We start from the raw sequence: 14201 nt of genomic DNA, 5'->3' as shown, positions 1-14201 counted from the left end.
TAATTACTGCTTATTAATATTTTAAAACTGCTATCTAAATTATTCCTGGGGAGTGTTGCGATGTTTGTTGTTGTTCAGTTGACATTACTTTTTTAGTGCGTGCGCCGACGCGTTGATGTCCAAGAAAGTTGTGGATGAACAAGAGAGCGTGTATGTACATGTGGCGGGGCCAGCAATAAGGTGATTTCTGGAACACAAGGAACACTTACCTCGTGCCAAAAACTATCGTACCGCGTTCCACGCGACTTCATGCGCCTCTAGAACAGCGATTCCACTACTGTGGTACGCGGAACCCCTAGGGTCCTCGAGAGCGTTCAGCGGGGTCCGCGCATATTTGAGGACTTTGAAATGGCCAGCTGAACCTGTCTTTCCACCAGAAAAGCAGTCACAATCTTCAATGCAAGAGCGTTCAGCCGGGATGGAGAGCGAGGTGTTAGACTCCTTTTCCCGGCCGAATAATTTTGACGAGCCCTCCGAAGAGAAGCTGCCAATAAAGTTGAGGACCGCGAATCAAGAGCAATTGCAGTCCCCGAGAACAGGACAAAGAAAATAATTTCGCCACCTCCGTGCTAACACAAACTGGACATTTAATAATAACAATAAAAAGGCCATAGGAAGACTAAATGCTGTCTGAGCTTTCCTGCAACATATCTTTGCAACAAGTTTTCTCGCAACACCCTCTTATCAGTTTGTGATTGAGAGGGCTTTCGTACTTCTGTCACATTTGGGAAAGACGAAGGGGAGCTGCCATCTTCGATGACCTTCCTGTGTGAAGCTACGTTTCCTGCATTGGTTCACATCAGATCAAAGTCACAAAACAGGAAGATGTTGAGCCACGCTTACGACTCCGATTTTCTTCCAGTGAGCTTGATGGCAGCAGCCTTGTTTAAAGCACGCGAAGCTACTTTTCACACAACTTGTGTACTGAGAGTGCTAGTTCATATGGAGAACCTATAACGTAATCCGGGCGGCCGCGAATATACCCCTTTCTGGCCCTTGCTTAGCGTGCCTTTTTATGCGCGCTTTCTCGTTGTCAATATTCTACTCCGCGGAAATCCCTGGATGACCTCTGTGTTGGTTGGGGGGTTCGCGACGGCCAAACGATTGGGAACCGCTGCTCTATAACACCACTGGTCGGATACATTTGGTTCTTGGAACATGTGTAAGGGAGACAGAAAATGTATAATGACAAGGTGGCGTGGTGCAGTGTGGAAAAATATTGCAGTGGTGCAATGGTTAGCACACCTCCTCGGCTATGAGGAAACCCGAAGCTCTAATCCTGGCTACAGAAATATGGCTTTTCGATTATTTCGTAATCTTTATTTTCGTTTGATCAGTACAGTTCAGTCATACGCCCCCACAGAAGAAGCCCTGTGTAGCAGTGGCTCCCTTCTGGTAAACTGTTGCAAAGTATCCGTCGCTAAACACCCCCGCTTGTACAAGATATAAGTTTTAATATATTATTTTTCTAAGTAACTCTACACTGCTATAAAAGCACACGTCCTGTGGTGTCCCATTCTGGGTAAGCAGGAAAGGGTTTTCTTTTTAGATCATGTTTTTCGTGAACATGGCGACAATGTTTCTTGTAGCACATCATACTATAGTATGATGCCATATCATATAAGATGTGCCAAAATAAATTCCGCTACTAGATATTATAACGATATCAAAACTCTGGAGTTCTCAACATCGCTAATATACTCTTTCTGAATTACCCAAGCTGAAGGAGCGTGCGTGAGTGTAGTTATACGCTCTGCGCGTTCTGCCTTACGCAGCTGTAACTGTTCGAATGTAGAAATTCAAAACAAATGTCCCTTCGCACCCGCCGTCATCAGCGTCTTAATTTGGTTGTCTACTTCGAATATTTAAAACAGATAAGGCGAACGCGCGTAGCGCCTGTGCCTACGTTCCCAGTATTCTTTTTCATTCTTGGGTAATTTAGCAAAATGATCTACTAGAACAGGGGTGGCCAGGCTGACCTGGCCTAAGAGCCGCAATCAAAGCCACGAAACTTTCAAGAGCCCCAGGGTGGGGGGCAAACTTTTGTCTAGAGCAATGAACGAAATTAGGACTACTTTCAATCTATTCGAGTCAAAAGGAATCCAACTCTACGTAAGGTAGCTGTAGCACAAGACTACCGAACCGTAACCTGTCATTCGATTTAAAACGGGTTCCATTTTTCTTTTTGGGGACGTGCTCGCGTGAGCGGGAGGGAGGCGGGGTAGGGGGGGGGGGGGGCAAGGGAGGCAGCTGCGAGCCCCACTTTAACACGCGAAGAGCCGCAGCTTGGCGACCCCTGTACTAGAATATAGATAGAAATACCGGGATATCCAGAGTATTGTTCTGTAAAGGTTGTGCGTGGCACGAGCACGAGCGTAGAGCTTCGAAGATACCTTCCTGACCTGAGTCAATGTGCGCAGCACAAGACTCAAGGAGAATAAAAATTTTAAAAAGGAGTTTAATAAAACGTATAATAGGTGGTATGGTTACTATGGGATTCGGGGAGAGGTAAAACGATTGAAATCTTTAGTTAAAAAATAGTGGTGCACATTTGAAGTTGGTGAATTCTCTAGAGCTATGTATAAATTACACTGTCTTATACAATTCTGTATTACATGTTCACATAATTATGCTACTAAATGTTCTACATGATAATAAATGAACTTGCTAGAACTTTTGGTTTTGGTGACTAGATCTGCACGTCTTTTGCTTTTTATATTTGTTTGTACAACAAAAGAAAGGCGATATCATTCGATTCACCAAACAAGAAAAATGACCGTTTTGTTGCCAGGAGGGATTTCAATAAGAAATGGAAATCGAGGCCTTTATTTATAACAAAAGCTGTTTATCTAACATAGCGTGACAACACGGCCGCACTGACTCCGAGCAGAATGACAGCGTGAAATTCTGAGGAGCTGAGCCACGTCACGCGGCCGCCGAGAAGTACAGACGTGAAGGAGGCCGGTGTCGTGTGCAAACATTTAGAAGCGCGAACGGGCGTCCATCGCCGCCCTGGCGGTTGAACTACTGCCTTGTTCAAGATGGCGCCCGAGGGACCGCACCCTTAAACGACGAAACATTATATTCTTAACGGCGAACTTAGCTTTACATGCTGCTGCACCATTAAGCACAAAATTTCCTTCATTCTATTTGCAATGAATGACCCTTAGGATTGTCACGCTTTGCAAATATTTAAGACAATTACAAGTATAAAAAGGTTCACCAGCATAATATTAGGTAAATCTATGGCTTTATTTTTAATGGAAACGAAAAACACGGAATGTAACATCACATGGTTTGCATCTATGTTGTAAGACCAAAACGAGTACAACTTACTCAACCTTAATGCCAGGTTCAGAGGGCTGAACGATTTAGCTAGAAGTAAATAGGCTACGGGTTGGGTTGTGTGGGCGTGCTTATACAGCCTAGAACTTGGTCTGCCTCAACAGGCGACGAGTCTCCCAGCTGTAGATGAGCATTTTAGCCAGTGCAGTACAACCGCTAGCCTGGGGTCTTTAGCGTGCATCAGGCAGTAGTGATACACGACCGCTCGCCGGTACGATGCTCATCCAGATCGAAACGGGAAAGGGGGGGGGGGGGGATGGAACCCAGGATCCCTGGGTTCTGCAGCGCGAGCTAGGCTACGGATTCAGATGCATTATAGAGTGTTTTCATCTTGATACAAAAGTTATCGTAGTTTATTGATTAATTGGTTGAATTACGTGACATAATTGCTAAAAGCTTCAATAGAAAAAAAAACGAGGATCACTTAAAATAATATTGACCTATTTCATTTCTGTGTACTTACGGTAAATTTCATGTAGCCACAATTCTTCATCGTTTTCCATGATCAGTTGTTTTTACGAGCGCGTTTGTAGGACTACACCTGTAGAGTTAAAACTGATGAAATGTCTTTCTTCCTGCAATCCTGCATGTGCAATTACAGAGGAGGCAACGCCATGCAGCGGCAGAAACGTGACTTTTAGAAACGGGGAACACGCGCCTGTTGTAGTGTGCAGTGAAATCATCCGCCACCTGGCCTTGAAAATATAAAACAGAGAAACGGAGATTCAATGCACTCCGTAGGAGTCGTGGATGTGTGTGAGTCAACCATATGGTAGAGGTTCATTATTTCCTGTCCTGAATTGTCAAAGCTCTTCATTTCTTTTTAACTCTTTTCCTCTCTCTTTTATACAAGCTGTTTTTGCAAAGGCTGTAAAGTTTACGCACTCTAAAAAAAGCCCGTGAGTCTGCTTTTTCGCACAACACTCGGAGAGGCAATCACCGCAACCTACGGAGGCAGATCAGCGAATGACAATGCAGAAACATATGTTTAGACCAAAAAACGCAGTCTGAGTTGTGACATTAAGCAATGCAAGCGTGACATTTTGCATTGCTTAATGTCACAACTCAGACAGCGTTTTTTCGGTCTAAACATATGTTTCTGCATTGTCATTCGCTGAGCTGCCTCAGTAAATTGCGGTGATTGGCTCTCCGAGTGTTGTGCGTGAAAGCAGACGCACAAACATTTTTCAGAGTGCGTGTCTTTTATTTTAATTAAGCTCGCAGAAAAAGGGGGGGGGGGGGGGGGGCTATTACTAGCCCCGACCCCCTACTACGTGGGGTCGGGGCTAGTAGAGATGCCTGCAGGTGCCTCTTTTCTTTTTTCTTTCTTTTTTTCTGTCCCTGTCATCGCGTGATGAAAATTAATAGAATATTATCAATAAAATTATCTCCCTCGCTGTTTTACAGGTTGCACATCTCTACTGTTTCTTTCACAAAAGGCGGAGGACAAAGGATTTGGGGTATAAGCCTTGCGAACATCGAGGAAGAAACGGTGTATTCAATGAAACATGCCCCTGGCGCTGCTGAAGCACTGTACCTAGCCTAACTCATTTCCAGAATGAGAAGTTTTCGAAAAAAAAAAAAAAAAAGCTTCTGAAAGAAATTTTTGGTCCCTTAAACCTGAATTGTTTCAGTGATCAACTGAGAATTGGAATACCGCCATATAAAGCTTGAATTTTCTTCAGAGAAACTTTAAGAAGAATACAGAGCTTTCACCGTGCGTGCATGAAGATAAATTTATATGTAGACTGTAGACATTTCAGGATCGCTGGTAATTTAACAGGATGTACTAAAACAACGTGGCGCATACGTATTCTTGTAAAAAAAAAGAAAAAAAAGATACTGCTTTAGACACCAGTGCTTGATGTTAAAAGTGATACCAAATAAACAAGATATTAATAGAAATGGTTACTTGTGAATGCAAACTGTGTGTCCGAAGTTATTGTTAGTGAGAAATTGCTGGAGGGTTTGATGTAGAACACACTTACGTCTAATAAAAAAATTAGAAAAAAAAAAAACACACGAGCTGGTCTTTGTTCGTCTACAAAGCGAAAATGGCAGTGACACTTTTATGGTCATGTTGACAAGAGTGATGACATTGAAACGTGACAGTTTATATTACAACCTAATACCACGAATACCACACAAACAATGTCTATGGCCCCCGGTAGGTTGCATAACAACAAATCCAATACATTTAACAGTCTCGTTTCCTCCATGACGTATTGTGTTAAGTCAAACATTTCCACAATGCCCTGCTCTGCTCCAATGCCCTGCTCCACAATCCACAATTCCCTGCTCACGAATGAAAGAAAAAAAAAATTTTTTTTTTATTAATGTGTACACGAATGTAGGTAACTAGTGTGGTTTCTGCGTATTACGTTTAAGAACGGCCACAGCTTTGGTGACAAAAGTTATTGAAGAGGTTACGGTCAGAAGTATTGGGTGCAATTTCGGAACGATATTTCATTTTATTTAACTTATTTTTGCCCTAAAGGCTCCATTATGGAAGAAATAACAATGAAAAAAAAACGAAGAAGGCATTATGACGCAAAATACAACAAACGCTAAATAATAAGCGATAAAATGAATCAACAACATAATTTGAGTACCATAAAAAAGCACATACCAGAATTGAGTTTCATAGGCAGTAAAAACGAGGTATCGTCATTGATGGTTACAATGGAGGATACCAGCTGTAGTCCGAGCCGTGTATAGAGAGAGTTTAGTCAATGGGAGGAGCTGGCAGAGGCAGTGCGTGCACCAGACGCGGAAGAAGTGCTTCACATGTTCTGATGGCCAAGCAGAAGTTGATTAGATTTCCCTAGCGGTGGTAGCGAGAAACAGTTTTAATCAGAGATATATGGTTTTAATAGGCCCGTAAGAGTTAAATGTAGTAACCAGGCACGTAGCCAGGATTTTGCTTCTGGGGGGGGGGGGGGGGGGGGCGTGGCAAATACTGTATCAGGGGGAGGGGAGGGGAGGAGAGGAGGTCCCAGCAAAATGGAAGATTTCGGGGGGGGGGGGGGGGGGGAGGGGAGGGCGGGCCTTATGTCCCCGCCCCCGGCTACGTGCCGGGTAGTAACCCTCCCTGGTTGAAACTAGGGTACACGTGATGTTTCGATTGTGATCATGCAGAAAGATGTAAGAAACGAGTGTGCCACTTGAACTCTGTTTTGCTCGAACAGATTGTGACAGCTCAGACGGCAGATTCCCGGCCTTCGGCGCCTGGCGTACGAATTATGTCTATCGTTCCGCTAGTCGCGCTCTTCCATCATGATTTGTGATGACCGTGACTGAAACATCACGTGCACCACATTTTCGGTCGCCAAGAGTTACTCCGACGCACTTATTAATTTCGTTTCTCGCGACCATCACCAGGGTATTATTTCCGGCTTCTGACTGGCCTCATTTGAATTTGTGAAAACGCCCTGGAACACGCCCAGCACGCTATCGGCCAATGGCATCGCCTTGTTTGACTCCTGTACTTCCCAATGAATGGTAAAACTCTGTTTATACGCCTCTGGCTGCAGTGACTGACAGCCCCAGAAACGCAGGGCGAGACGACTCCCTTAGTATCTAGTAATCCTCACCTCGCAGACAATCACATAGTGGCATTAACCTACAAGGTCACCGAAAAGCAAATCAAGAGAGCAAGAGGCGCGTACATAGCAGGCGACGCCCCTCATTTCTTCAGGCGTTAGCAAATACGGTTCTAGTCGGTAACAGCACGAGAAAGGAACGATTTTGCTAAATAAGTGATTACTTTTCGAAATTCATGTAATGACACAAGAGTTATCAGAGCGATATGATATCTGACCGAAGGGTGATAGCAACGCGTTCTTGAGTTCTGGGTAGTGGTAACGAAATACCCAAATAAATGAGGAGATATTTCTTTTGGCAGTGCAAAAGGATCATAGCTAAACAAAATTTTTTTTTGTGTGACGGTTTTGGTGGAGAGGCCGTACAAAGGTAGCGAGAAACGAGTGACTCTATAATCACTGGCAGTTCAAGAAACGTCGGGAGCGTTTGACACCTATAGGGGGCGCGATCGCTCCTCCCTTGGCCATCCCTTAGCATAAAGCCCCTTTAGCACATCGAGGTTTTTTACGTTGGCACAGAGGTGTAGATCCTTGGCAGTGACAGCTTCCGCCCGCAACGCCTTGGCCGCGCTCGCCCCTTCCCGCGGCCGTGTTTCTGGATCTCGGTATGTAGCGCGGAGTAAAGTTTTGGCACCTTGACATCCGTAACTAGAGCACTGCACGGGTCGCCTTTTAATGCGAAAGCATTAACTGTTCCATGGAGAGGAGCGGCGTTGTCTGCAACCACGAAAAACGGCACCTAGTATCATTGGTTGAGCGTAACGGCACCTAAAGGCCCATTGACTGAGCGAAGCGGCACCTGTAAATGCAACTCATGAAGCGCGCGCGTTCGGAAATAAAACACAAAGAAAAGCCCAGCACCGCGGATGCTTCATCACGCAAGCCGACGGGGGCGCTCAAGGTCAAAGCCGACGCGCCTCAGAAATAAAGCACAAAAAAAAGCACAGCAAGGCAGATACATCGTCACGGAACGCGTGAAGCTAGCGGGGTTCGCCGCGCCTGCGCAGTGGGAGAACCTGATGTCGCCTCCGGAGCGCTGTATGCGATAGGAAGACGTGGCGCTCTGCTTGTAGGAATGCGCTGCGTGTAGGAATGTTTTCGCGTTCCTACACGTAAAAAGTCTTAGGTGTATCTGCAGAACTTTTTTCTTGAGCTCAGACTCGGCCCGGGCCTGGCGTCATGGTAATTTACTTGCCCGAGCCCGGCCCAGGTACTTGAAAGCAGGCCGAAGCTGAGCCCGAGAAATTTCAACGTTACCCGGCCCGGCCCGGCCCGCCACATTTAGGAGTGGCCCGTGCCCGGCCCAGGCCCCAATTCGATGCTGTGTTGTCTAACCTGCGCCATGTGGAGTACGAAGATATTGAACAAAGTAATTTTATGTACTTAAAGCGACCGTTGGAACTCTGTTGCTGCTACGCAACTTTTTCACCTGTATCCGTACCTGACGGATCTAGGAATAACACGTGAAAATTTGACTAGGCTAGTTGCATTGCGCCCCCAAATAGTGATTTTTGCCTAATAAATTAGAAAATAAAAAAATTGTGGTATAGATGAATTGATCGACACATAGTCCTAATCAATAAATTACAACTGCGACTTCGATGTTTTTTTTTTTTTTTTTTTTTTTTATCTCCAGGACTATTTAACGGTATTAACCAAGATAAATTATTTCCACACTCACGTCGCTTCGAGGATGAATTATCACCGCGCTCACGTGGTCGTTCACGTGGATTCGCGCACATTGTTTAGGCACCGTTTTGTGCCACATTTTCACAGCGTCAGGGATGACGTAATGACCGATGGCGCAGCTAGCAAGGCTACCGTGGGTGGTTGAGAACTAAGCTGCGCTAGGATGAGGCATTTGAACACAGTTTCGCCGGAGCGGGCTGAGAACGTGAGATTTGTTTCTTGATGTAGTCGCTGCGTGTTGCGTTGGGTGTTATTTCGCTATGGTGCATCAACCAGTAGTGAAAGCGGCGTGCTCTTCTCCTCATTTTGAGCATAGAAAACCACGCGATCGGTCTTGTGTTGAGTTTTGTGATGCGCAAGAAACACGACAAAAACATTGTAGAGGCCTAGATGCCTCACTTAGTGAGCAAGAGGAGAGCTGCTACGATATGTGTCGGCTTGCTATGCAGCCGATACCATGGGCATACCTACCGGGGAGGCAAGGGGGGCGCTGGCCGGCGGCGCCCAAGGTATACCAAGGGCCCCGGCCCGGGGGGGGGGGGGGGGAGGGGGGGGGGGGCGTCTGGTTTGCTCTTTTACTCAAGAACAAGTTGGTACTCTACTGGCCGATACATATGGTACTTATCATATCATCGTACTATGCTTGCCACGTATTAATCCATCAATATACAGGTTGCCGTGATTTCTTCAAAAATAATTTATGATTGCGTACATAATCGCGGTTCATTTCTCCCGCCGCGCAGGCGAAGTTCTACGTAAACATACTAAGTGGCACCAGCGTAAAGAAAACTATGTTCTTGTTCTCTGGGTCGCTAAGACAAGTTGAACGGTATTAGCAAAAGTGAGCTAAACTAATTCCACATTGAATTTTCACACTAATACCAGACCTACTATTTGCATTCGTTGGCGTGCCGTGATCGGGCTCGGCCGCAGCCCCGAGTTCGATCCAGGCCCGCAAGGTGCTTGCCCGAGCGCGGCCCGAGCCCGGAGTCAAAAGCCCGAGTGCAGTCCGGGCCCGGGGATCAAATCCCGGGCCCGACCCAAGCCCACCAAAAAACCTTCTTGCTCGGCCGGGCTCGGGCTTTCGGGTAAGCCCGAGCCCGTACTGTGCTCTATCCGAAACCTCTCCACGTCCCAGCGTTGTTCTGTGTGTGTTTTCCGCGATTTGACCCGCAGGAGGTGCTGGGAGATTGGGTTCACTAGTGTATCCCGCAGTTGTAATCGGCAACGGCGGCAACATCCGTATAATGCGAGACTTGCTGGTGTGTCTGCAACGATACACTTTGTGTGTCTTGTAAAAATTTACTATTTGAGCCTTAGAAACACCATCGGTTGTTGCTCATGGCGAGCATGCAGTCAACACCATACCGCAGTGCGGTCTGTTTACCACCGCCGGAAAATACACATACGAAGTGCTTGTGTGTTCGACGGTTTCGTAATCACTAAGGTACGACATTCACCAGTAATTTATAAAACTTACGTTATAAAAACTCTTCGTTTCTCTTTTTATCGAATCGCCCTTCGCTGGTTAAATGATCGAGTAGACGTACTGGGACTGGGATCCTGGCGGCCATTACACCGGCGCAGAGGGAGAGTCTGCGTTCTCAAGTTCCAGATGTCGTATAAGAAAAAAAATGTTATCGCCGAGTGTTCCACCGAACGTTTTGTATAGCTTTGCGCTCAGGTAAGGTATTGATTGTACACCAAGGTTGGCTGCAATACTGGATGTCTATTAGCGGCGAGATGTTTCGGTGGCGCCCTCGTTCGGTTACCTTTCGTGACGTCATTACCTTGTGAACAACAAGTTCGATGGTGTTTGTAACAGGCATGGTGGAAGCCTGAAATTATAGCGCTCTTAAAGCAACACTGCCAACACCGTAAACATTGAAGTTCTTACATTCCTCTTATTTCTGTCGATGAGACATCCTTTTTGACGTCATAGTCAGCATTCGGCCAATCCCGGAGGGCCGACCACAGCGACGCTTTCGATCGCTCACATCGCCAATACCAGCCCTGCCGTGGTCTACGGGAAATGATTTTGGTAATGCGTACGTTTTTTCTTAGCCATCATTCGAACAAAGGAAAGGGAGTTCTTGTAGATTTAATTCGATCGGTCCGAGAGTTTTAGAAGGTTTTACCAAAACATCTTACCAAGTATAATGTTAGATGTTAGTGTTATGACAAAATAGTAATACGCTGAAACAATCACAGTCGTTGTTGTCCACAGCATATTGAACAACAAAAGTGTGTAGTGTATATGCTTATACAGCCTAGAACTTGGTCGGCCTCAACGGGTGACGAGTCTGGCTCAGCGGTAGATGATAAATTTAGCCGGTGCAGTAGAACCGCTAGCCTGGGGTCTTTAAAGTGCATCACACGACAGTGATACACGACCGCACGCCGGCTCGATGCTCATCCATATTGAAACGGGCAGGGGTGGGGATTGAGCACATTGACACAATAAAGGAGGCAGTTTCTGTTGAATTTAATTTGTTTACACTTTGTTTTATTAAGTGACACCAGTCATTTTTCACTCAACGTGGTTAATTTTAATTGAACCACTGTAAGATTGAAGATTATCTTTTAATAATTTGATAATGCTATAAATAGAAAAAACATTTGAAAAGGTGATTTATAGGAAAAAAAAAATGCCAAATGGAAAATGGTGTCTGCAGGTTAAAAATATAGCGGTCCAAGGGTGGTGCCCTCAGGGCTCTGAGGCGGCAAATTATTAGTCATAATTCATAATTATGAATGGCTGTAAATGAAACCGCAGATGCAAGAAAACTACGCTCCAAAAATGTGTGCGGGTTAACTTTCATAAATGACACGGAAATACCCCAATCGCAGAAAAAAAAAATGATCCCAGCTATTGTCTAAGCTTTTAATACAGTCAGTTGGGGAAAACTTCTATGACGGCTGGGATGTCGACCAAGCAAAAACGCATACACATTCTCTTTGCGCATATTCCTGCGCACATTCTGCGCACATTTCTGCGCACATTTCTGCGCACATTTCTGCGCACATGTGTAATGGTATTCTAAGTGTTGCGTTTCGCAGGGATCAATCTTTTGTTCGCAGTGATTGACTGTCTCCGTGTTCTTCAGTAAAGTAAATGAACGGGTTTTTAGGGTGATCTTATCTAGGAAGATATTTATGGTCGGACGTCATTGAAACGTCAAAGAATATACTAGAGGTTTGGGTTTTACGTTCAAGGCTAGAGTGCCGCTAGTGAAGAAATTTACGCAGCTGAGTTTTTCAAGAGAAACGCCCGCGAAAACCATGCTGGTGGCTTAAGAAAACTGTTGGCGTGCAGGCGAGTCACTATGTTAGAGTATAATATGTGTTGGAGAAATTTAGCTGAGAAACTAGTTAGACAGTTGGGGCCATAGTTACGAGCGGGTGGGCAACCACAAACTTGCCGCAGCGTATAATTAATAGAAATTGCTCCGAAGACCAGCTTGCTGTGAACTGAAAGGACACCGATCTCTTTTAATGAACTATGATTTCCAACAAACAAAATCTATAATTTTTTTTTCGACAACGGGAGCTAGGCGAGCGTGTATTATTTGCCTTAGCTGATCCTATGAAATTGTTGTCTGCGTTGCTCCAAACGTTTAATTCTGGTACGCCACCATGGGTCAACACGATGGGAAAAATTTAGCCGTTTTACAGGAAATAAAAACCTCACCTCTTGTGGAAGTCGGCGAGGGGGGTGTGCTTTGGAAAGCATTATTTTGCAAACCGCAACCATCAGCGACACTTTGCCCTGATTAGGACAAGAAAGGAAGAACAACAAAGAAATCAAATGTTTATCGAAATCAACTAGATTGATGAAAATTCCTGGCATTAATACGCGCAATAACAAACCAGCCATGAAAAGGTCAGATAATGTTGAGTGTGCTCCGGTTTTCCCAAATTGATTCGTACCAATATTTTTTTCTTCGAATTAGGCGCACACTATGACCGTACGCAAAAAAAAAAAAACAAAAAAAAAAAAACAAAAAAAAAAATATAAATTAGTGCAGTGCGAGGCGAGCCCGATCGCATTATCGGCGAAATGTGAAATTCTGAAAATATAATGAGCAGGAAGGACAACATATATTTCATGAGTTATTCTGATATTTACCCTTACTATTTGATTTGCTCCTGAATCATTTGTCGACAAGGGTTTGGAATTGAGTCTGTATATGGGAATATTTTTTCTTTGTAATATACTGTCAAAGATGAAAAAAAAAAACGAAAGCTGTTTTGCAGGCATTACTATGGGCTCATTATTGTTTCTCGTTGTTCTAGACTACCGGAACATTCAGGGCTGGCCGTCATGATATAAAATTAGCAACTCCAATTCACGAGACGCTCAGTAAATGCCCCAAGTTCCAGAAGAGGTGGGGCCCAAATGGGGCCCACGTGGGCCCCCCCCCCCCCCCCCCCCTCTCTTGCGCTACTTAGGGCGCCCCCACTGAGGCGCGTGAGGATACTTCAATCTGCACTGGTTCTGTACGCTGTCTGCTACAGTCTCAGAAGTGCGTCGTGAGGCACTAACCACACTGAAACCTCCGAGAGTGTAATAAAATGAAGCCAGCTCAAATATTTCGAGTGATTGGTGTGTTATCGTTGACGATCAGGCGATATGATCGCACAATACGGCACAGCGATATAAGCAAACCGAGATGGATAAGGCAAACCCAAAGCGACAAAAGTTATCAGTGGAGATAGCAACGCACGGATCACACTAAAGATTTTAGCGGGTTTCCTTTCACTACACTCTCAGAAGTTTCGGTGTGTTTAGCACCTCTCGATACACTCGTAGCACTAACCAATGGCCTTTGTTTAATCCGCCTAACCATTCAAAAGGGCGAGTGGCATTGCGCACCAATAATCTTGCTGTCTGACAAAAAAAGGGCGTTCATATGTATTGCCACTAAGACTGCATGATCATTGAAGCACGCGCCAATAGCCCTTTTTATTGGTTGGACAGATTAAAAGACGAGCAGTGATTGATATTCCTATATAGTGCTTCGTAAGACTGTAGTTAGGCAGGAACATTTGAGAATGCGATCTGGCTCCAACGACGCACCTTTTTCGAACTGGTGGCTGAATCGCTTCTGGGTCAACGACGACCTTCGTCCGTTGTCCTTCAGAACCATCTTCTGTCGGCGACTCCTTATGAATGTGGGAGGCTGCGTCAAAAAGCTAGGCCGCGGCAATGAAGGTTCGTCTCCAAGGGGGTGGGCTTGGGTGGCCAAGTGCGCGTCCCATAGAGATCCCAGCCAAGATTTGCTTCTGCAGGTGCGCGCAAAAACACTGATACAAGTCCACGTGATGCCAAGGTCTCAAGAGCCTGGGAGATAAGTGCGCTACGCGGCAGGCTATCGCGAGCGTCTCTAGTTCACTAAAGCTGTCCGCGAGATGCTTTCAAATTGTATTCTTCTTCAGACAAGATTCTGGGCAAAGTGCCTTGCTTCGAGCTGGAGGTCAGTGACTCGTCGTTGAACAACGAAGCACGTGTTCTGTGGGCCATTCCACACAGATGATTTTGGGTGAAACGGGTGAAACGGGAAC

General features: G+C 45.3%; 1 protein-coding gene across 1 annotated transcript in view; it reads right to left on the bottom strand.

Moving 5' to 3' along the window:
• The window catches only part of LOC8030823 (facilitated trehalose transporter Tret1), a 72902-nt gene extending 58994 nt beyond the window's left edge, over positions 1-13908 (bottom strand). Inside the window, 2 exon segments of the mRNA XM_042290579.1 lie at positions 12328-12405; positions 13717-13908. Coding sequence (XP_042146513.1) covers positions 12328-12405; positions 13717-13786 — 148 coding nt within the window. The 5' untranslated portion in view covers positions 13787-13908.
• Between the last annotated feature and the right edge of the window lie 293 nt (positions 13909-14201).

This window comes from Ixodes scapularis, unplaced genomic scaffold (genome assembly GCF_016920785.2).
Source record: "Ixodes scapularis isolate PalLabHiFi unplaced genomic scaffold, ASM1692078v2 PGA_scaffold0__279_contigs__length_252992795, whole genome shotgun sequence".
Classification (NCBI taxonomy): domain Eukaryota; kingdom Metazoa; phylum Arthropoda; class Arachnida; order Ixodida; family Ixodidae; genus Ixodes; species Ixodes scapularis.
Note: the sequence above shows the minus strand (reverse complement) of the source record. Positions and strands in the feature narration are given on the sequence as shown.